This window comes from Erpetoichthys calabaricus, chromosome 17 (genome assembly GCF_900747795.2).
Source record: "Erpetoichthys calabaricus chromosome 17, fErpCal1.3, whole genome shotgun sequence".
Taxonomy (NCBI): domain Eukaryota; kingdom Metazoa; phylum Chordata; class Cladistia; order Polypteriformes; family Polypteridae; genus Erpetoichthys; species Erpetoichthys calabaricus.
Window position 1 is genome coordinate 12010273 of NC_041410.2, and position 23120 is coordinate 12033392.

The 23120-nt window shown below is 35.8% G+C and overlaps 1 protein-coding gene across 3 annotated transcripts in view; it reads left to right on the forward strand.

The window, feature by feature from the left end:
* Positions 1-23120, forward strand: part of secisbp2l (SECIS binding protein 2-like) — a 68503-nt gene that overhangs the window by 39618 nt on the left and 5765 nt on the right. For 2 of the 3 annotated variants that reach the window (XM_051920669.1, XM_051920667.1), the window contains exons 4-15: positions 592-718; positions 1822-2079; positions 4100-4209; positions 5063-5197; positions 5592-5681; positions 6740-6907; positions 7573-7714; positions 8020-8189; positions 10241-10373; positions 12445-12607; positions 19316-19536; positions 21684-21838. In XM_051920669.1, coding sequence (XP_051776629.1) covers positions 592-718; positions 1822-2079; positions 4100-4209; positions 5063-5197; positions 5592-5681; positions 6740-6907; positions 7573-7714; positions 8020-8189; positions 10241-10373; positions 12445-12607; positions 19316-19536; positions 21684-21838 — 1872 coding nt within the window. Of the gene's footprint in view, positions 1-591; positions 719-1821; positions 2080-2824; positions 2850-4099; positions 4210-5062; positions 5198-5591; positions 5682-6739; positions 6908-7572; positions 7715-8019; positions 8190-10240; positions 10374-12444; positions 12608-19315; positions 19537-21683; positions 21839-23120 lie in introns of all 3 variants that reach the window. The other variant, XM_051920668.1, reaches the window with a different exon arrangement.

Sequence of the window (23120 nt, forward strand, 5' to 3'; positions counted from 1 at the left end):
CGCAACAGCTTCCTGTGTGTCCAGGGTTTGCCATGTGATGGAGCAGGCTTTTCTCATAAGTTTGTTCAAGCATTGTGTTTCTTTTGAGCATAGGTTGCTTCAGCAGGAGACCACAGGTACAACACCACACTTACTACTATGGACTGGTAGAACATTTCCAGCAGCTTGTTGCACACATCAAAAGACTTGAGTCTCCTCAGGAAGTGCAGTCTGCTCTGGCCCTTCTTATCCAGTGCCACTGTGGTGTCAGACCAGTCCAGTTTGTTGATAATGGGATGTTATGTACTTGCAGCTCATAAAATAAACACTTAGTCTTTTTATTTACTTTCAGCTAATTTTGTCAGAGACACGTAATGTCACAAATATTACATTGATTTTAATGTTTTACTCATCTTGCTTAACACACAGGTTTTGTTTATTGAGATCTGAAATTAGCAGGGCTCGAAATTTAATCAATTTAGACCTTAAATAGCTTTGGAAACAGAGTGGTAGAGTAGATAGTTTTGAATTTAGAATTAACTAAAAAGTTTCTTCATTCTCTTTATATTTGAATCCATGACTTTAATACTTTATTCACATTTTCTTAAACAGCTGCCGCAGCAGATAAGAAGTAAGCGACCACTTATGAGGAGTGTCGCAATTCAGAAAGAGATCAGTGCTTCAGGCCCAGACAGCAGATCCAAGACTGTCCTTTTGGTTGACGCCTCCCAGCAAACAGGTTTGTATTTATTTTGCAACTAAATGAAAAATATTTTGCTTAGTTATTTAATTCATGTAATTTCCATTAGATTAATCCAAGAAATATTTTTTCTTTAAATATTACTTTTTTTTTTTTTTTTTTTTTTTTTACAATTTTTGGATGTTTTCCTGAAAAAATTAAAGACAGGCACATATTTTCTTAATTTACTTTCTTGTCCTCTGTTCTTTTCAAAGCTGTTGGGAATGTTGGAAAATATTTATAAACTGCTCATTCCTCCACATTACAGTTTGTCCCTTAATGAGAAAATCGACATACAACACAATTTTGTGTTTTGCAGCTGTATGTTCACTTCAAATATTAAAATTGTCATGGTAACAAAGTGCCCTTTAAAAAACAAAGCATTGCTTAATCTGCATAGAGATATTCTATAGTTCACCTAACGTGCACGCCTTGTTACATAAGCTATTGATAATAATGTTCATACATTTTCTGTGTTTTATTTAGTTCATACTGGTGTGAAAAAAGGTTTGTATTCATATAAAGACTTTCTTTTAAAATTTTTAAGTGTTATACTCAATACTCCAGCTATTGCCATTTCTTTTATTAAATAAACACATTAATAGTGTTTAGGATATAAGGAGTTAAAATAAAAATAAAGACTACAGAAAGTTTAAATGCTGTATACCATTTTCAAGCAAAGTAACTGAAGTACTTGGTGCTCAAAAAGTGAAAAGACTTGAAATATGTTTTGTTGGGATTTTAGGTGTGTTCTTTATTCAAATTTTCATTCAGATTTAGGATTAACAAACAAAAATTTCCAGAGTTTTAAAATGATGAGTGAGACATTATGTAAATTATTTGATGCTTATCTGGAAGTAATACCTTTCAGTCTCTTGCAATTAGCTTTTCTATGGGGTTGGATTCTGAATTTTAACAGTAGAGCTGGGGAATTAACCTGATGCGCAGCTCAATTTATTACCTATCGGCCATTATATCGTTGACTGAGAGTTTGTTGTATTTACCTTGTGTTTTGTCAAAGTGACTTAAAATGTGTCTACGTTTAGTATAGACCTGGATTGTTTTATACGCACTGAATCATTGCTATTATTTTGTATTATTAGATTTCCCTGGTGAAATAGCCAGTAGGTCGCTATCAGAAAGGGCAAGTCCTTTAGTGTGGAAGACCAAGACAAGAAGAAGAAGGGCATCCCATCCAACAGCAGAATCCTCTAGTGAACATGGTGCAAGTGAAGCCGATATTGATAGTGACAGCGGATACTGTAGCCCTAAGCACAGCCATCACCAGCAGACAGGCACCTTGGGAACACGGCCATTGGATTCTAGCAGTGCTGTTGTATGTAGTACTATTTTAAGATTTGGTCACTTAAATTTTGTGTGATTAACATGTATGAAGCATGTGGGCTTAACTAAAATACTTGAGGAATTTAGCAGCAGTTACATTGATTTTTGGCAATGTGAATTGTGATGATAAGGTTGTGATTTGTTGCAGGTTTGGCATAAAAAGGAATATGTTTCATCTTAATGTACCACTCCACAAAAACAATGTATTATGTGCCACTTAAATGTATCATTAATAGTGTTTTCCTAATATGTAATCACTTTTAAAATCTAATTTTAATATTTTACAAACCATATCAGTTGGTTCTGTATGTTATTACTTTTCTTATGTGTACCGTAGGTATTTATATAGGGAAATTATTGTGGCAGTGCCAAAATGCATGTGTTTTAGAGATCCCTAAATTCAATTTGACCTTTTTGAGAACAGAAGTGATATCTCAAAAATAAATCGGTCAATCTGAATTAAGGCTTCAGTTCTGATAACTGAACAATTTATTATCTTCGCTCTAGATATTTTCATACTGTGATAATGCTTGTGCACGTGTGTACCCATTTGTAACCAAGCAGGAAGAAAAAAAATATTTTTATTGAACAAGTTAAGATACTTCATTCCATGCAATAAAACATTAGTCTGCAATTTTTCATTGCCACAGCTTTATTAAGGCAAAGTAAACATTCGATTTTTTAGCAGTGGTTATTATTTATTATATTTAATTGATACATCCCAAAAATAATCATTTAATTTTTTTTTTTTTAATCTCTCAGGCAGTTGAACCTTTAGTGATGTCAGGTAAGTTTTTGTGTTTTAAGCAAATTGTATATATGAGGGTATGATCAAAAAGTATTGAGCCTGAGAAATACAAGTGAAACCAAACATACAGCACTTTGTTTTTCAGCATAATCCCCATAAAAACTGTTACACTTGTTATAAAAAAAGCTTTTCTGTGCTACCTAAAATGTTTTGTCTTGCTTGTACAACTATTCTTCTATATCTGATTTGATGTCTTCATCATTGGTGTTGTGCATCCCACGTTGGTAGGCCTTCAGATTGGGAAGCAGGCAAGAGCTCAATGGGGATAGGCGCAGAGAATAAAGTGTGAGTGCCATCTCTTCAAATACAAAGTTGTACAGAAGAGCTTTTGAAATGGAAAGGTGAGGGCTGACAGCTCCTTGTTTCTTTTCCGTGACTTATTGTTGCAAGTGGCAGACAAAATCAGTGCAATATCAACAAGTTATGTGGGCCTTTTAAGGCTTGTAATCATCTATGGACTACACCCTCAGTATCATGATGTCATCCCGGCACTGGCTTTGATCTTGAATTTCTTTGGTGCTTGAGAATCACCATACTGCCTTTGTTTTGATTATTTGAACTCTGGGTCATAGTAGTTTATCATAGTAATTTAATGTATTATTTTTTCCATTTCTCAGAAGGCTGAGATTCTTAGAAAATTGGATACAGTGCTGATTCTTTTTAGGAGTGAACTTGCATGGACTTCATTTATGTTGAATTACACATGAGGAATAGATTCCATTGCTCGTACCTAATCCGTGTAGTGTTTGCTGTCTGATGTACCATCATTGTTTGATTCTCCATTACGATATGACGTCCTCTATATCAAAGGCAGTCAGACATAATGTCTGATTGGAGAGAAAATCTTCCACAATAGAACCCTACATCCTGTCTCTGTTTGTGGCATATGAAGAAGAGTGGTCCAGATGCACATTCATTAGGAAGGAATTAACCTAAAAAAGTTATATTGTTCTCTAGCCTTAAAAATTCAATGACAATGCAGTAATTGAGTTTTTGGCATCCATGTTGATTTGATTCTCAAACATGAAACACATAGAAATGCTAAAAACTTCTGATTTGTTTATTTTAGCAAGTAGTGCCAAATCTTTAGTAACTTATGAAATTAGCACCTTAAAAATCCCTTTCACGTCCAGGCTCTCAACTTTTTTATCTCCTCACAAATACATGTATATTTTTAGACAGATGGTCACTGGTAATTGGTTTTACATTTTAATTTTTTTTTTACTTAGGTACTACCTGGGTCAATGTTGCCTCGCAGGTTACTCAAAGGTCCTGGTTTGATAGAACTTCTCCATATTTTAAGGGTGGAAAGTTGTGTGATCAAAGGAATTATGCAATGGTAATGTGTTTCCTAGTTTTGTTTATGTAGCCATTCATGCATTGATCTCTCTACCTAATAGCTGTTACTTGCTAAAGCTGAACTTAAACTCAGACAAAGAATAAACGTTATGCTGTGTAACGGCAGAAATGAGGAAATTGAAAGGAAGTTAGAAGAATGGTGAAGGAGATTTTAAGATAGAGGATTGAAGTTAAACAGGAAGAAGACTAAATATTTAACGTTTAATTGTGATCAGGATTCAGAAGTTAGCTTGTAGGGGGAGCTGTTGAAAAGAGAAGAGTATGTTTAAATGCAGAGGATCAGTGGTGACTGAAGATGGAGAACTAGACATAGAGATAACCCACAGAGTGCAGTATGGTTGGAACAACTGGAAGAAGGCATCAGGAGTTTTATATGGTCTGCGAAACAAGGTGAAGGTTAAAGCTAAGGCTTTTAAGACCAGCAATAATGTCATGGAACTAAAACATGGGCAGAAAAAGATATGCAAAAGTTGGGTGCGGCAGAAGTGAAAATGTTGAGGTGGATGTGTTGAGTTACAAAGGATAGAGTATGTGAAATGGGCATTTAATGAGGAGAGACAATAGATAATATTGGTAAACGAGTGATGGAAAAGGAAAATAAAAGGTGGGGTAAGAAAGAAAAAAAGGTGCTGGACCGAGCTCTATGGAGAAGGTCGGTCAAATACATCTACCTTATATAGAAGTTAGAAAAGGTGAAGATAAAGAAAAACAACAAGAAACATGGAGTTCAAAAGTTGTCAAAATAATGAATTAAAATGTAATATTTGAACTTATTTTTAATGCTCCTTAACTTCAACCAGTAATGATGTACTCCGTACATGCTTAATTCATAGAATGGTTACAGAGGAAGAGGACAGAGTGTTTCATGCGAAAGAAAACTGAGCTTGCAGAAAAGGCCAGATGGTAAACCTCAAACTATTGGCCATTTACCTGGAACAAAGCCAGATACAGAATCTTTGTATTTTGAGGTACGGTAAAATTAATAATAAAAAAAAAAATTATTAAAATGATGCATGTTTGTAGTAGTCAAATAATTGTTTATGCACGGATGGGCTTCATTTTTTTGTACTGATTATTGAACTTTGAATAAATTTTTTATTTTCTGTGAATTTTCTAGGGAAAATGGTTTAAAACACATACTAGCCTTCTTACTCAAATCGCCACATTTTTGAGCTTTGTTTTTATATTACATAATTTGTTAATCTCAATGCAAAAAAATAATTAAACATGGTGTTACTGATTAAAATATCAAATGCTATTTTATTCATTATAATATATAATAATAATGGAGGAGGTAGTCTTGCCATTTTTACCTAGTTTTGTTTTTTTTTTCTTTTTTTTTTCTTTTTTTTTCTTTTAAAGGATGAAAAAGAATTTCCTGACCTAAATACCGTAGCTGCCGTTTCAAGAAATAAGACTGAACAAATGCAGTCCAAAATCCCCAAGAACCTGGTATCTGACTTTTATCACTTCAATTTATTTAGGAAAAACTTCTGTCTGTGATTGGTCTAAAATCAGAAATTTGCTGCCTGTTTGTGAACTAAATATTTACTTCCATGACAGTAATATAGAGAATTAATTTTTTTCGTTCTTATAATATCCTAAGTTATTACTCTTCACGCTGCATTTATATTCAATATATATTGTGTGTTAATAGATAAATATTTTAGATGCTGGTCAAACATGCAAGCAAGTATTTCACTGTACCCTTTACAAGCAACAGTACTACTACTGCTATAGTGTTTCATCTTCACCATCTTCTGAGTTTCACCTTCCATATAACTGTTAAGATTACTTTGTATTTAATTGAAATTGACATTTAAAAACACTACATGGATATATAAAATAGTCAAATATGACATTCTTCTAGTTGATGCTAGTGCTCATAGCAGACACCAAATATCATTTGTCCAATCCATATGCACGGTTGCACAAAAATATTTAAACATGTCACTTCTGTTTCTGAATTAGTTTTTGTTAGCCGTAATGGTGGACTCCTTTCCTAAACACAAATTGGTAAGATTATCTAACTTCATGTCTTAGAACAAAGTTCATTCAGGCATGACGCACTTACTATATGTGATCCCCTGAATAAAATTAGCCTGTGTTACATCCTCATGTAAATGCCATTTATATTGCTAGCAGGAAAGTTCATTTTGAGTAAAATGCCTATATTTATTTGATGGTGAAATGATTGCATTTGATATATACTGCAAATGCAATATATATTTTTTTTCATCTAGAATATTTGATAAAAAGCATTAAACCAGGGTCATTTAAGGGCTAATGCTCCCTTGTAGACGTCCACCTGTAGTTATTTGACTAAGCCCTTATTTTTCAGTTTTCATTTTTCCTCCACCTGCTAATGTCCATACGGTTAGCTGTACACAATTTTTCCAGAATTTTTAGATATAAGAATATTAATTTTAAAACACATTCTTGAATATTTTCATGCAAAACATTTATCAGGTGTATTAAAATTGTCATACATGAACTTGTGTTTTTGATAGCTGGAGAATCTGCCTGAGAACTCTCCTATCAACATTGTACAGACTCCAATTCCAATCACAACTTCTGTCCCTAAACGAGCAAAAAGTCAGAGAAAGAAGGCCTTGGCAGCTGCCCTTGCTACAGCTCAGGAATATTCTGAAATAAGCATGGAGCAAAAGAAATTGCAGGTAACACAATTAATAGGTTGATATTTGAAAGTATAATACTACTTCATCTGTCCGTTCGTTCATTTATTTTGTTATACCTGCTTAGTCCACATACTGTATAGGGTCACAGGGCAGTACTAAGTAGAAAGAATGGCCTCACAGTCCATTGCAAGGTATAGTTATCGATACACACTCACTCTCACTCTGTCTTTATTTCCAGTGTTTTCAAACAGCATTTTATTCCTTTGCTGTGCTGAATTTGACCACACATAAAGATACAGAAATTTAGAACATTGCTGTATGACTAAATTTTTTTGTCCTAACAGAATACTGTTACATTGAATGAATAATTGGTCATCAGTTTCTTATATAGCATTTTATCCTACTCTTCCTAGTAGTACTTAATTCTAAAAGTAAAGTTGATGAAAAGAACTGAAGCAATTCTAAATTAGGAGGTGTTTTGAAGCCCACTAGCAACACTGACAGATAGGGCTGGTTTCTACTTCATACCTTTTACAAAAATGATGCAGATAAACTCATTGTGTTTTGTAGCTGCCTTCAAAAACAATTACATTCCTTGCATCCAGATGAAATGTAGGATTTTTTTATGACAATATTTAAGAGCCCGATGCATTTTATAGAAATGCAAAATCAGACTTTGACATTTATCCCAACTTTCTTTACAGGACGCTCTAACTAAAGCTGCAGGGAAGAAGAGTAAAACTCCAGTTCAGCTAGACCTTGGGGATATGCTTGCGGCACTGGAGAAACAGCAGCAAGCTATGAAGGCTCGGCAGCTAACCAATACTAAACCACTGTCTTATACAGGTAACTGGGTCAGAGTGTTCTCCTTACACCCGCCACTGCATATTGGGTAAATTGGACATTCTACATTGACTCATTGTCAATAAGTGTGATTGCATGCACAAAGGACTGACTTACTTACTTCCTTGCCCTTGGTGGTATCCACATTGGTTACCACCATTTGGTGATCTAAAAAAAAAAAAAAAAAAAAAAAAAAAAAGTGGTGTAATCATTTTGACTTAGCTACTTATAAAGTATAATAAAAAAGTGTGGTCCTGTTGTAATTCTGAATATTTTTAATTAAAAAATATATAAATTATTATTTTCAGTTGGCACCTCAACTCCCTTTCATACCAAGGATTCAAGCAGCAAAAGGTCTTTGTTTAAAAGTCAGCCTTACTCTCTGCCTCACAATATTCTGGACTCCGCACCTCCCAGAGTAAAAAGAGGAAAGGAGAGAGAGATACCCAAGGTTAAGAGGCCAACAGCACTTAAAAAAGTAAGTTTTATCTTAAACTACATGTTGTTAAACAAATTGCCACAGTTCAGAATTTAAAGCTTGATGTTTTTGGTGTACATTTTGCAATTCACGTATTTTTCCATATAAACATTTACCAAACAATCAGTTAGACCGACTACATTTTGATTGATTATTTCATAGTTCTGTGTTGATCTTGATGGACTTTATCTGATGTAGTGCTTTGGGATAGCCGATGATATTTTGAAGTTGTATTTTACTCCATGGATGTATTGATGCTTCATTTAAGGAGTCAGTATTTTGAGCACACAGCATGCTTGTGTTTAATTTTTCATAACAAACTAATTCAGGTGATGCATAACTGCAAAAGTGTTTGCTATTTGTCAGTCTTTTATTTTCCTTTTACAATTTGCTCCACATTGGCAACATTATTTAACATTATTGTGAATTTCCCATTGGGATTAATAAAGTCTGTCTCTCTCTCTCTCTATCTATCTATCTCTCTATCTATCTCTCTATCTCTCTATCTATCTCTCTATTTATCTATCTATGTAATTTTTAGTCATTGATGTAAAAAGTGTAGCCAGATCTTTTTTTTTTTTTTTTTTTTTTTGTCTTTGAGAGGTGCCATATCATGATGAAAGTCTGCCGCCCACCTCTTGATTGTGGCCTCTGAGAATGACTGCTACTGGTATATGTTACAGTGCCTAGAAAAAATATTCCCCTTAGAAGTTTTCATATTTTATTGTCATACAACCTTGAACCACAGTCGATTTAATTTGGCTTTTTTTACATGAATGATCTACAGAGATTCTGTTAAAGGGAGTGGTCTCAGATTGCCTACTCTGAATTCTCCAATTCAGTGCTGTTTTATTGGCAGATTGTACAAAGTATCAAACACAGGGGTGCCAATAATCATAGCATGTGTGGTTTTGTTAAGCATAGAAGAAGAATCAAGAAATAATTATTATTTTTTCTCAGAATAAATTTACTTCAGTTAAAGGCCTGATTCTCTTTTTTTACTGCAGATTAAGGTAATTCACTTAATGGTGAATTTTTTACAACAATTTATACTCCTCTTCCATGGGGTGCAAATCATTGTATATGTATAAATCTACAACCCTCCCCCCCAACCCCCCCCATATTCTATATTTTCTATTATGCTTTATGAGGGTGGTTTGACGGAGTCACTCGGGCAATAAGAATGCAAAAATTAAATTCACCCTGTTTCACTTTATAGACCCTATAATAAGACATTTGGAAATATTCCAAGCCATGTTTTTTATTATCTATGCCATGCTTAAAATAGATGCCCCGAAGGTCTCATTAGTCCTTGCATGAGAGGAGATCTTCTACCTCTTACATACCTTGTAATTGCTTGGTACTTCCTTGACTCTGTGGTAGTTCTTGTAAGTAAAGTGCCTGCATTTTTTTTCTTACTACTTCAAAAGTTCAAAATTGAATCACTTTTGTTTTCTGTTTTCATTCTATAAGGAATAACACAATGGCATTTCCTGCTGTACATTTAAAAAAGATGAATTTGTCAGTTGATACTCTCGCAATCTGCTCCTTTATTTCCTTTCTTAAAGACCCTTGAGTTGGATAGAAAACTGGTAGTGAAGAGAGGTTTTACTTAAGTGTCAAGTTTACTTTTTTTAAACCCGCTTATTTTAAATGTGTGATCATCATGATATGGTGATGAGGAAAATGAACAACTGAAATGAAGATGCTACTGAAATGTAAAGTCTGTTTTTAGTTGTTTTTTGTACATCATTTGGGTATGGGAAGAAACTGGACTACCCAGGGGAAATATTAGCAGATGCAAGATTGTCTTGAGTGCTTTAAACTGTGGTTTTTACTGGATAGGAGTGCTGATGTTACTGCTATATGTCCATTCAAAAGTAGATATGTATATAGAGATTAGGATTTCTTTTTGTGCCAATTTAAACTTTTTATATGAAGAAATCTTAATTTCAGCTTCTAAAAGTACAGTAAACTGATATTCTCATGTTCTAAAACTCACAATCGATACAGATGCGGCTTTAATTAAATTCCTCTTTTTTTCACACTAGATAATCCTAAAAGAGAGAGAAGTAAAGAAAGGCAAATATTCCGTTGATCATAATCTTACAGAGCCAGAAGAACAAGGGGACTTGCACTTGCATTTCACTGATGATCAGTCCCATGAAGGAGTATCTCAAGAAGGTAAGCTTTAATGATAAATAATGCCATTAATAAACAGTATTAGCAAGGTTTTTCGAGTAGGGATGCTGGGAAAAATTGATAGGTAGAGAATTGTAATGTTTTTGTGGCATATCACCAGTATTCTGGGTTAGGGCTGAACGGTATATCGAAAATGTACTGATGCCTACAGAAAGAAGCTCTCACCAAACTTCATTTGTTCTGTAAAATATCATGTGCTTTCAGAAGCTTTCCTTTTAAAACTGTTGCTGCTGTCTAAATATGATGCAGTGTTGATCATTAGGTCATATTTAGGCTACAGCAAATAGAATACTCTGAAACACAGAAGTCAAATGTAAACTCTGACAAAAATAAGTTGTCGCGACTAACTGTAATATGAGCAGCTTATTTCCTCACTTGATAACACAACCATGCAATGGAATACGAAGAGTGTATGGCCAAAAGAAGAGGCACTGACAAGCGTACTTAATGCCAAAGTGAACGTCTAACTTGGAACTAAATGTTTCAGATGTTCTTAAATATTCTAGTGATGATGTGCATAAGAAGAAAACAATCTTATTATGAATTTGATGTGGTAACTTGCCAACTGGTTGCTAGCATATTTTTCCCCTGGCATGTAATTCCCAGTATATTAATCTTTTCCTGTATTTTTACATGGTCAACAAACTGCTCAAGAGTTTTTCTGGTTTATTTAACCCCAGAAATAGATCAGGATTCTTTAAAATATCACTGCATTCAAACGTTTTGTATAAATGTCACCTAGTTATGGCCTTTAGTCTTGCTAATGTTTGTGGCACATTGCCCTTACTCTTTTTCAAAAGATTTAACTAATCTTGAATATTTCCATAAATATTACTAGCATGTTACATTGTCTCACTTTCAAAGGTGCAGGAAAATAAAAGTTTTTTTTGCCTTTTGTTGCCAATGTAAGGGAATTTTGTTCATGTTCTTCAAAGTTATTTTGAACTATAACAGAATAACTAGAGTTCCCCTGCCTTCGCATACTACCATTTGAAGCAGCTCAATGTGTTGTATGACAATCAGCATTTATTTCTCTTACAAATGAAGAAAGTTGGCAGGAGTGACAGAAATGCAGTGGTAAAAAAGTGCAGCATAGGAACATATCAGAAACACTGTCTAAAAATTGTTAGCTCCATTACTGCAAACATAATTACCTTTCATACAAGTCAGACAGAAGGTTGCCATCTACTATACATGTCTTTCCTTCTTGGAATGTAGCCAGGAGGATCCTCCTGCTCTCTCCCACCTCTGTTCTTGTTCTGTTTCGTACTGGTGGAATCTTTGACATCAATTTTCTAGACCCAGTTATACTTTAAGTAATGTTTGGGAGATAGTAAGAAAATGTTCCAACAAAAGCCTACCAAAGCTTGTCTCATAATTCACATAAGAGGTAATACTTAAGAAATTTAAGGTTAATGTCTCAATTATTGTACTATTTTTAAACCATACTCCTTATCAAATGTCATATTTACATTTCAGTGTTTGAAAAATGTGTTGGCCACTCTTTCCCAGCTGTCATTTGTACTCTTCTATTTCCATTTAAGCACTTAAAATAAGAGTTTCATATTCCTGGAATAATTTGTAATCATTTTATTGGGTCTCTGCTTACTTACTCTGTTTTCTTAGTTTGACAAAGTGATTATTGAGTTACTAAAAATGGTGATGGGGAGGGGTCCTTATCTGTCATGATTACACCCTTAACCAATGGGACGAGATCTTGGACAACATGTCTCTTACAGTGTGGGGACTTGCAGGCAGTTGATCAAGATCAATCATGGCTCCCTTCACTAATGGCAGGCAGTGTTTAATAAAAATCAGAATGATACTTAATGTTTACGCATTGGTTTGATACTCATTTTTAAAAGAAAATCATTTCTGGCATTTTACTTGCCCCTTTCTGCTTTGCAGAAATTGCAGCATTTACTTAAGTGCAGGTATACATTCAGAAACAGTGACAATATCAGTTGTATTCCTAAGTGTATATTTATAATAATTTTCTGTTGACACCATGTTAAAAATTAGGCATTGAAAAAGAATTTTATTTGTCTTCCAGAGTTGGGGCTGAGTGTGCCCAGTGATGCATCTCTTTCTCCTGCTTCTCAGAATTCTCCGTACAGCATAACCCCAGTGTCTCAAGGATCTCCTGCTAGTTCAGGAATAGGCAGTCCAATGGCAACTTCTGCTATCACCAAAATTCACAGCCGCCGATTCAGAGAGTAAGTACCTAAAGAACAGTTTTACAAGTTAAAATAGTGTAATGCTTGATCCCGATTCTTCTTTGAAATATGAGAAATAACTAGCAGAACTTAAGAATGACAAATCTAAATCACCTGCCTCAGATAATGTCATATACAAGTTTTAAGTATATAATTAGTCATTTTGTGCACTAAAGCACATTATACAGTGCATCTGGAAAGTATTCACAGCGCATCACTTTTTCCACATTTTGTTATGTTACAGCCTTATTCCAAAATGGACTAAATTCATTTTTTTCCTCAGAATTGTACACACAACACCCCATAATGACAACGTGAAAAAAGTTTACTTGAGATTTTTGCAAATTTATTAAAAATAAAAAAAACTGAGAAATCACATGTACATAAGTATTCACAGCCTTTGCTCAATACTTTGTCGATGCACCTTTGGCAGCAATTACAGCCTCAAGTCTTTTTGAATTTGATGCCACAAGCTTGGCACACCTATCCTTGGCCAGTTTCGCCCATTCCTCTTTGCAGCACCTCTCAAGCTCCATCAGGTTGGATGGGAAGCGTCGGTGCACAGCCATTTTAAGATCTCTCCAGAGATGTTCAATCGGATTCAAGTCTGGGCTCTGGCTGGGCCACTCATGGACATTCACAGAGTTGTCCTGAAGCCACTCCTTTGATATCTTGGCTGTGTGCTTAGGGTCGTTGTCCTGCTGAAAGATGAACCGTCGCCCCAGTCTGAGGTCAAGAGCGCTCTGGAGCAGGTTTTCATCCAGGATGTCTCTGTACATTGCTGCAGTCATCTTTCCCTTTATCCTGACTAGTCTCCCAGTCCTTGCTGCTGAAAAACATCCCCACAGCATGATGCTGCCACCACCATGCTTCACTGTAGGGATGGTATTGGCCTGGTGATGAGCGGTGCCTGGTTTCCTCCAAATGTGACACCTGGCATTCACACCAAAGAGTTCAATCTTTGTCTCATCAGACCAGAGAATTTTCTTTCTCATGGTCTGAGCGTCCTTCAGGTGCCTTTTGGCAAACTCCAGGCGGACTGCCATGTGCCTTTTACTAAGGAGTAGCTTCCGTCTGGCCACTCTACTATACAGGCCTGTTTGGTGGATTGCTGCAGAGATGGTTGTCATTCTGGAAGGTTCTCCTCTCTCCACAGAGGACCTCTGGAGCTCTGACAGAGTGACCATCGGGTTTTTGGTCACCTCTCTGACTAAGGCCCTTCTCCCCCGATCGCTCAGTTTAGATGGCTGGCCAGCTCTAGGAAGAGTCCTGGTGGTTTCGAACTTCTTCCACTTACGGATGATGGAGGCCACTGTGCTCATTGGGACCTTCAAAGCAGCAGAAATTGTTCCGTAACCTTCCCCAGATTTGTGCCTCGAGACAATCCTGTCTCGGAGGTCTACAGACAAATTCCTTTGACTTCATGCTTGGTTTGTGCTCTGACATGAACTGTCAACTGTGGGACCTTATATAGACAGGTGTGTGCCTTTCCAAATCATGTCCAATCAACTGAATTTACCACAGGTGGACTCCAACGAAGCTGCAGAAACATCTCAAGGATGATCAGGGGAAACAGGATGCACCTGAGCTCAATTTGAGCTTCATGGCAAAGGCTGTGAATACTTATGTACATGTGCTTTCTCAGTTTTTTTTTATTTTTAATAAATTTGCAAAAATCTCAAACTTTTTTTCACGTTGTCATTATGGGGTGTTGTGTGTAGAATTCTGAGGAAAAAAATGAATTTAATCCATTTTGGAATAAGGCTGTAACATAACAAAATGTGGAAAAAGTGATGCGCTGTGAATACTTTCCGGATGCACTGTATAAAGTAGAACACAAGATAAGCCAGACACGTTAACACTTTAGATGGTTATTTGTTTTTTAATAACATAACTGGTTATTCAATTCACTGCCTTACACTAAGAGTAAAATAGCCTTCTGCTTTCAGTTCCATGTTTAAAGGGATTTGATGAATTCAAGTTTGAAATGGTGATCAGTCAGATACGTAATTCTTTGTTGAATGAATTGTTAAAATCAACCTTATACATGGGGCATAATACAGTTACCTAAGTAACACTTACATTTTGATTGTTTTTACTGAAAGTTGCACAAACATTAAGAAAATGTTGATATTATACTCTTGAATATTTTCATAATTTTGACAGTTTTATATAATCATACTATTCTTCATCCTATGTCCAAAAGGTCAGATAAGTTGTAAGTTAATGAGCTTGAATAAGGAGATGTTTTTATTTGAGCATTGTACCCTTTTTTTATTCTGAAGCATAGGCTAATAAAAAAGTGTTTTCATGATCAATAGAAACCTTTTCAAAGTTTTGCTTTAAGAAATACTGAAGATTTTACTATTGCATTCTTATGAAAATGTTGTCTTGAACTGCATTTTTCATTTTATTATACTGTAGTTCTAGGGTGTTGTACCAAGTTAGCCATTATGGATTTAATGAGAAGTCAGGCAAAATGACACCTTTTTTTGGCTAACTAAAAATATTACAATATGCAAGCTTTCGTGGCAACTCAGGACCCTTCATCTTCCCTGAAGATTACATTTTATAATACCAAAATTTTAATTGTGTTATTCCTCTTTTACATGATGATATTGCTGGATGAAAAATAAATAGTTATTACTCTTCATTTTTCACTGGATTGTTTGGATTTCCTTTTTCTTTCTGGGCATTTTCAATATTCATAGTCCAAACAGATGCTGCATATTGATGTTTTGTCTCCACTTTTAAACAAACAAAATGAATTCAAGGAATGAATTTGTATTGTTTTTCATGAAACAAGGGGTGTAATTGTCTTCTCTAAATACGTTATATGCCTTCCCTTATAGTCCTCCATTGTAGGAGTATTTTGATGTAAGCAGTTTTGTTTCTGCCTACTCCACTCTTTCTGTTCTGTTAACAGGCATGCATTTAAATGTCTATAGCCACAAAAACACTTTTGTTAACCATTTAAGAAAATTTCTTAAAGGCACATCTTTTGTTTAATCAAACACAGGCCTCTTTTATTCTTCTACACTTGAAACTGAATTACTTTAAACTAACAGATCACACCCAACACCATATTTTTAAAATGTATTAATTCGTCTGTCTCTCCATGTATCTAAAACCTTCAGGTTTATAGAACTTGTGCATATTGCATTGTTCATGAATACCTTATTTTTGTGTCACAATTAAAAAACAGTAATCAGAGCACCAAATGTATTTTTATACTTTTAATGTTTCTGTGCTGTCTTTAAATCTCAACGATGTCAAAATGTAATAACTGACATGTGAAATCTGAAAGAAAAATGAGGCAAAACATTAACATTCCATATTTTGTCTTACTTTTTAGTCTTGCATCAGACAATATACAGTATGCATATACTGTATATATACTGTACATATATTACCTCCCGGCCTGCGGTATGTACCAGCCACTTTGCGTCTCTGCCACTCGCGTATGTGGATTTCACTTTCTCCAAACAACAAATCTTTTAATTCTCGCAGATACGCCTCTTCATTGGGAAGAAACACTACTTTTCCCTGATGCCAACACAAATTAGACGATCTACAAGTCTCCGACTTAGTTTAAATGTGAACAATATATTCAATCTCTTTTCACTGTTCCGTTATTTCACTGAGTAATAATTTCCGTTTATTTGCGCTAATGTGATCTTTACTATCATTTTTTTTTTTTGAGACTTTAGAATTTTAGTACTTCCATTATCTCTAACTTGTTCTACATATGTATCCATCCAACGTTTTTGAATTCTTTACAACGTTCTACTTTGTCATCTACTCTTTGTCTTTTATTTCCGGCCCCGGACGTGGTTAAATCTGTTGGCACAAAGTCTCGTCATGCGGGACATGAAAATATCTGTCTGAAAAAGTCATGTCTTGCCCCAGGATATTTTTATTATAATTAATATAAATTATATATATATACATATACACACACACACATACACTCTATTATACTTAAAAAATATTAAATTAGAATTTACCTATAAAGGACTTTGATCAGTAGAAACAACTCCATTAACACTAAGCCTGGGCAATATATAGACTGCCATGATATGATCAATATTTTTTTAAAGCAGGTTTTAAAATAAAGCTGTCACAATATATTAATTTAATATTGATTTATTTTGGCAACTGGAACCCATGATGTCAACAGCAGTGGGCAGAGCTAGCGAGGCAACTTCAGACATAGATCTACAGTAGTGCTTTCCGCCATGTTTCTATGGTGTGTGAGAAAATTAGTTTTGACTTTATTTAATACACACTACAACTGGTTAAACGGCACACTTTATAAGCAGATATAATAGCTTTATAAGTAGTTACCTGTGCACTTTGTGAAGTGTTTGTGCAATATGTTTGACCTGTTTAATTTCCTAGTTTTCATGTAAAAGTGCCTGTTTCTCCAGTTTCCCCAGATAAACTTTAGTGTTTCTGCACTATTCTTTATAACCCCTACTCTGACGGCTTTGGCTTTGAATCTCTGCCTAGATTCTGACTTTTCTAACGGATTATTATTTAGATTTGTTAGTTCCAAGTAAACAATGCATGAGAGGGCACCCCGTTTCTGTCCTGTTATTAGAATTACTAGTTCATTTTTGGTTTTTGTTGATTTTTTTTTTTTTCTTCAGTGTAGGATAAGTTGGTTTTGTATATTTGTAATTTCTCAATGCCTTGAGTAGCATGCTGCTTTTCAGTCATTGTTGCTTTGTGTAGCGGGCAAGACCAGTGACATGTTCCAAATGATGTCACTTGCATCCCTCTGGGCTATGTGGAAAACGTGGGTATTGTGTCTAAAGCCTGCCTCCTGCTTAGCAACAATGGCTGAAACAGAGGCAGAAGTGGGTGGTGCTGTCTGCAATGATTTAGTACCCTAAAAAAATAGTACACGGTTATGTGCAAATTTTGCAAGAGAAGTAGGGACGAGGACCAGCAACACATCAAAACTATTCAATTATTTGAGAACAAAATACATTAAGAAGTATGAGGAATTTATTAAACTTGGCAAGGCCTCTGCTCAAAACACACCGCACTGACTGCAGTGTTCTCCCATTAGATAGATAGATAGATAGATAGATAGATACTTACACACCATGTGAAAGACATGCCCCAAGTGGAAGGAAATTAAAGCTGCTGTGACATACCACATTGCAAAAGACATGGTTCCTAATGCTACTGTAGAAAAACGTATTTCAGAAACTACTGAGAGCCCTATATGATGAGGTGAAGGAGGAAATTTTGAATCGGCTTCAGAACGTAAGCCACTTTTCCACCACATCCGAACTGTGGACTAGTCTTACCATGCAATCATAGATGAGCCTAACAGTCCATTTTGTTGAGAACTGGGAGATGAAGAGCGTCTTAGTCTTCAGACAGCTTATGTGCCAGATGCCCATACTGGAGAAACTATTGCGCTGGGCTCAGAGAGGTGGTTAAAGAGTGAAAATTAGACCACAAACAACAGTGCTAATGTGATTAAAGCCATTGATTTGAACAAATGGAAGGAACTACAGTGCTTTGATCAGACTGCACGTAGTAAGGGGTTTGTGTGTGTGTGTGTGTGTGTGTGTGTGTGTGTGTGTGTGTGTGTGTGTGTGTGTGTGTGTGTGTGTGAAGTCGCTTGAATGCTTGTTCTTAACATTGTTTAGTTGTTTACTAATCACAGCTTAAAAATAAAAATGTTTCAATATGCTCTTTTTGTTTTTTGTGTACAGTAAGTCAGATGGTAACTGATGTTCTATGCTGTTTAAAATAAAAAGTAATAAATTCTCACTTAGAGGATCTGTTCAAAACCTTTTTAAAATATTGCAAGATCTACTTACTCAAATCTTAAAATAAGCTTTTATATCAGGGAAGAGGACATTCTCCTTTCTTTGTTGTTTTTAAAGATTTGCTCATGTTGTTGGCTGTCCTCTCTTTCTCTCGGGCGGGGCTTGAATTCTGGTTTAAGTTTGACGTGATTGTATGGAATGTTGTTTTCAAATAAAATCAATAAAATAAAAAATGTTTAACAATGTTTTAATATGCCCTTTTTATTTTTTATGGCAAAAGTACTAAAGTAGATAAAGCACCTACTCCTGCACTACACTAAATACAGTCAAAAAACTGGTTTTCTTTTTTTTATTTTATTTTATTAAACTGGTTTTGTTGCATTAATGTTTATATGCATCTCTTGCAATAATGTGTATATTTTGTTTATGCTTGTGCTATTATATAGTTATTACTGTGCAGTTGGATTTAAATAAATATAACAACAATATAACTGTGTGACTTTTTGAGTAAAAATTGGATTGGAAAAAATATATTGTTGCATATCATATATCAACATTTTGTCCAAAAATACCACCCAGCCCTAATTCACACCAGCACATATGAAAACCATAAGTAGACCAGCACACACTCTGTCATCCCCAGCCGACATAAATGTTTAATATTATGAGCAACACAATGTGTATATAGTGGATTCATCATATTATAATTTGTAGTCTTATTTTAGTAGGATCTTAAACTGCACTGCCCCTGTCATGCAGGATTACAGGTGATTTCCCTCTGTACTTGTTTTCTAAGCACAAATATTTTAGTAGAAATGTTTTGTCAAAAGCTTTTCTCTTTTGTAAAATATACTGATATTACACGGTTCATAAAGAAAATTGCAAGACTGGATTAATCTTTGTTATTTTAAATTAGGTACTGTAATCAAGTTCTGAGCAAAGAGATTGATGAGAGTGTGACTGTTCTTCTGCAAGAGCTTGTACGCTTCCAAGAACGTGTCTACCAGAAAGATCCTGTAAAAGCAAAAGCCAAAAGGAGGCTTGTAATGGGACTGCGAGAAGTGACCAAACACATGAAGCTACATAAAATTAAGTGTGTTATTATTTCACCAAACTGTGAAAAAATACAGTCAAAAGGTAAGTTAAGCCCAAACGCTTCATTTGTACACTGATGGCCATCTTGCTAGAATCCATGGTGAGATGGAAACGAAGCACAAAGTGGCTGCTGTTCCTGGTGTTGTGATTTCGTTTATTAGTTTTTTGTGATTGGTTTAAACTTTTTTGGTGTATAGAAAAGCAGGGAATGAAAATGAAGCTGACAGCAATGCATCTAAATTTAATAATACTATGACATCATATAAAGAAAACATCTGGTTTAAACATAAAAAATTATATATAGTCGTGGCTTTCATACTTCAAACAGCATTCCTAACTGTATAGTATGGTGGTGGTCCACGTACTTCATATAGAAAAACCTGCATTTGTTTGGCCAGTGCAAAACAGGTAATTCAGTGGGATTATTAAAAAAACAAAAAATGTACTCTTTTTTTTATTGACATACAGGTAGGCTTTTATTTCCATATTAATAATAATAAAATGATGAATGTTAAATTCAGGTTTGACCTTTTAATTTGTTTTTTTCTCACCAAAGTAATCTGGCGAAATTAATCGGAAGGGTCTGTGCTCAGAAGTTGCTGGTCCTTGTTCCTTTGGTATTTCTCTTTCTGGGGTGTTGTTTTAATTTTTCCTCTGACTTTATGCCACATTTCCTTTATAATAAAAACACCAATGTCTGAAATTTGGCAGAAAATAAGCTAGATGAAGCTTTGTATGAACCATTTTTTCCCCTCACTGCTTGTTTTCTTTTCCTCTCCCTGGAGGTATAATGTAATTCCTCCATAACCGCTTTGCAGTTCCACTCCAAGTTTGCAGCTGCTGCAGTATTTATGTCAGAAACTTTAAGAAGAAGTGACATGTTTCTTTGTTGTGTTGCTAATGCCTTGGTAACCAAAGAGGTGATATGAAATGTTACTTAAACACTTCAGAATGTTTTTAGCTTTACGCACACCACCTTGAAAGTTCAGATACCTCTCACAAAAAAAAAATGGGAAAGGGCAAGTTATATATGATGATTAGAGAGCTGTTATGTTACTCTTTGCTTTTTACGGATATTTGCAATTAGAAAAAGAATATCACATTCAGATCTGTTTAATTCGCAACAGAACAAAAGCAACAGGTGCACAATGGCGCTTCTCGGAACAGAAAATGGGCCATATTCTCTTGTCATCTTCTAACAGAACTTTCTGGCAGGGTGATGATTTGGAGGAGTTACGGACAGTCGGGCCCAAATATGACACCAATGTCCAAGGAAATCTCTCTTTATATCATCTGGACTGGATAAGGCAGGGCTTCTTAGGCTCTGATGCTCTCACGTGGGCGGGGTTTGAGAGATAAAAGACACAAGACTGTTAGTGAAAGTGTCCCCTTTCATTCCAGAGTGCGATCACAAACCTTAGATCAGCCTGGATGGTGAGCCTTTCGTGTGCATGTGTGATTATAGAGATATATATACAGTCCTGCGGTGGGCTGGCGCCCTGCCCAGGGTTTGTTTCCTGCCTTGCGCCCTGTGTTGGCTGGGATTGGCTCCAGCAGACCCTCGTGACCCTGTAGTTAGGATATAGTGGGTTGGATAATGGATGGATGGATATATACAGTCCCCTCCACTATTACTGGCACCTCTTGTAAAAATTGGTAACAAGAAAAAAACACTGTTTGCTGAAGAACCGTCATCATGCACTGAAAAAATGAGAAACATCTGACTTTTAATTGAAACAAGTGCATTCAAAGAAAAACAAAGTCCTCATCAAGAAATAAATATTTTTAACAAAAGCACATGTGCCACAATTACAAAACTACAACTGTAGCAATGAGCATATAATTATATTTTTAATTTATTAATGTCTTTTTATTGCCACAACCAGGCACAGACAAATGTCAAATGACAAAAGTAGGCAGTCAAACAAGAATCTTCTTTTCAATTTTCAGGTTTTTCAAAGTGTTACTTCTATGTATGGTGGCATTTCATTAACACAATATTGTATTTAAATGTCTTTGTTTTAGACACACCCAATTATTAGGTATTGTGTGCTTTGACATTTGGTAATACTTCAGATTATGTTATAGAGCATGAACATTAGCCTTCCTTGCTTAAAAGTTCTAGTTCCTTGTATTAGGTTGCCAATTTGCCAAAAGTTTTTTTTTTTTTTTTTGTTTGTTTCTCTAAGGTGGATTGGATGAAGCTTTGTACAATGTAATAGCAATGGCCAGAGAACAGGAGATCCCATTTGTCTTCGCTCTGGGTCGAAAAGCCTTAGGACGGTGTGTTAACAAATTAGTCCCTGTTAGTGTGGTTGGAATCTTCAACTTCTCTGGTGCTGAGGTAGGCCTTTAAGGAATGTCAAGCCATCTGCAGGAGCTGTGGTTCAATTGTTTTTTTTTTTCCCACATGAAATTAATGTTGCATTTGTGTATCTTTTAAATTTTTTGTGTCTCTAAATTATAAAAATACTCATTATCAAAGCACAATACGCTAGTACTGAATTGGTCACTATAAGATTTAAATTACATTGTGTCTTAAGTTTTGTGGTGCGTGACGCCCAGGTTCCCTGCAGCTGACATCGCCTTCTTGAACCTAGACATTGATAGTTATGACTGGGATGGCAAGGACATTGAGGATTCAAACAAGCAAGTTTGGTGCAACGAAATTGCTTTGAGTGTTTATTCAAACAGCGTCCAACAAAATAAAGTGCTGTGCAGTTCTATTCTTTAAGTTAACAATCCAGTAAATTCTGTGCCTTGGGGGGAAGTTAAGATAATCCAATAAATAATGTAATAATCTTGATAAAATCAGTTAGGATCAGCCACTATCTCCTTAGCAGTGCATCTCACTTTCTCTCTCTTCCTTGTCTTGCCCCACTTACTCATCCCCGGGTATATTCAATGGGGCAAAGATACCGGTGAATGCTGTCCCTCAGCTGGTCCCGGTTCTGACCACCTTCCACTGACACCCACCAAGCCCAACTTCCTGCCACCTCCGTCACATTCCGCAGGAACCCTAGGAGCATTCAGTCGCTCCTGCTCTCACCTATTCAGCAGGGGCAATAACGTGTGCCCCTCGAGAGCTCCTCTCAATCCAGGCTGTTGCAGGATTTTCCCAACTGCTTCGCCGCCTTCCTTCTGCATTGCTTCCGATTTGATCCTCTCCTCTCCCTCTGCCAGTCTGAGTTCCTCTGGTTTTCTTTCTCATCCTTTGGGTCCAGGTGCCCTGTCTAACCTTACCCACAGAGTGACAGTAGGGAACAACTGAGCTGATCACATCTGCACATTAACAAGCAATCCGCTTGTCTCGCCATTGGTCACCCCATGGCCACATAGCTTCACACTTGCCCGAGTCGCACTGATTTTATATTGAAAAAACTCTGCACCACCATCACCACCATGGACCCCTTACTTGTTTTACCACTTGGTGATGGATGCTAACTCTAAAATTATTTGTTAGTACTCTGCCTTTGTCATCGACACAATAAACTTAATGCACCTGATTGTTGCTGTGCTCATTTTTGCTCTTGTCAATTTGCACCCACCCAGCTCAGTCCTGTTGTTTATAGGCAGCACAACAAGCCCACTAATGACATACAACTAAATTGAAAGCCTTGTGCTTA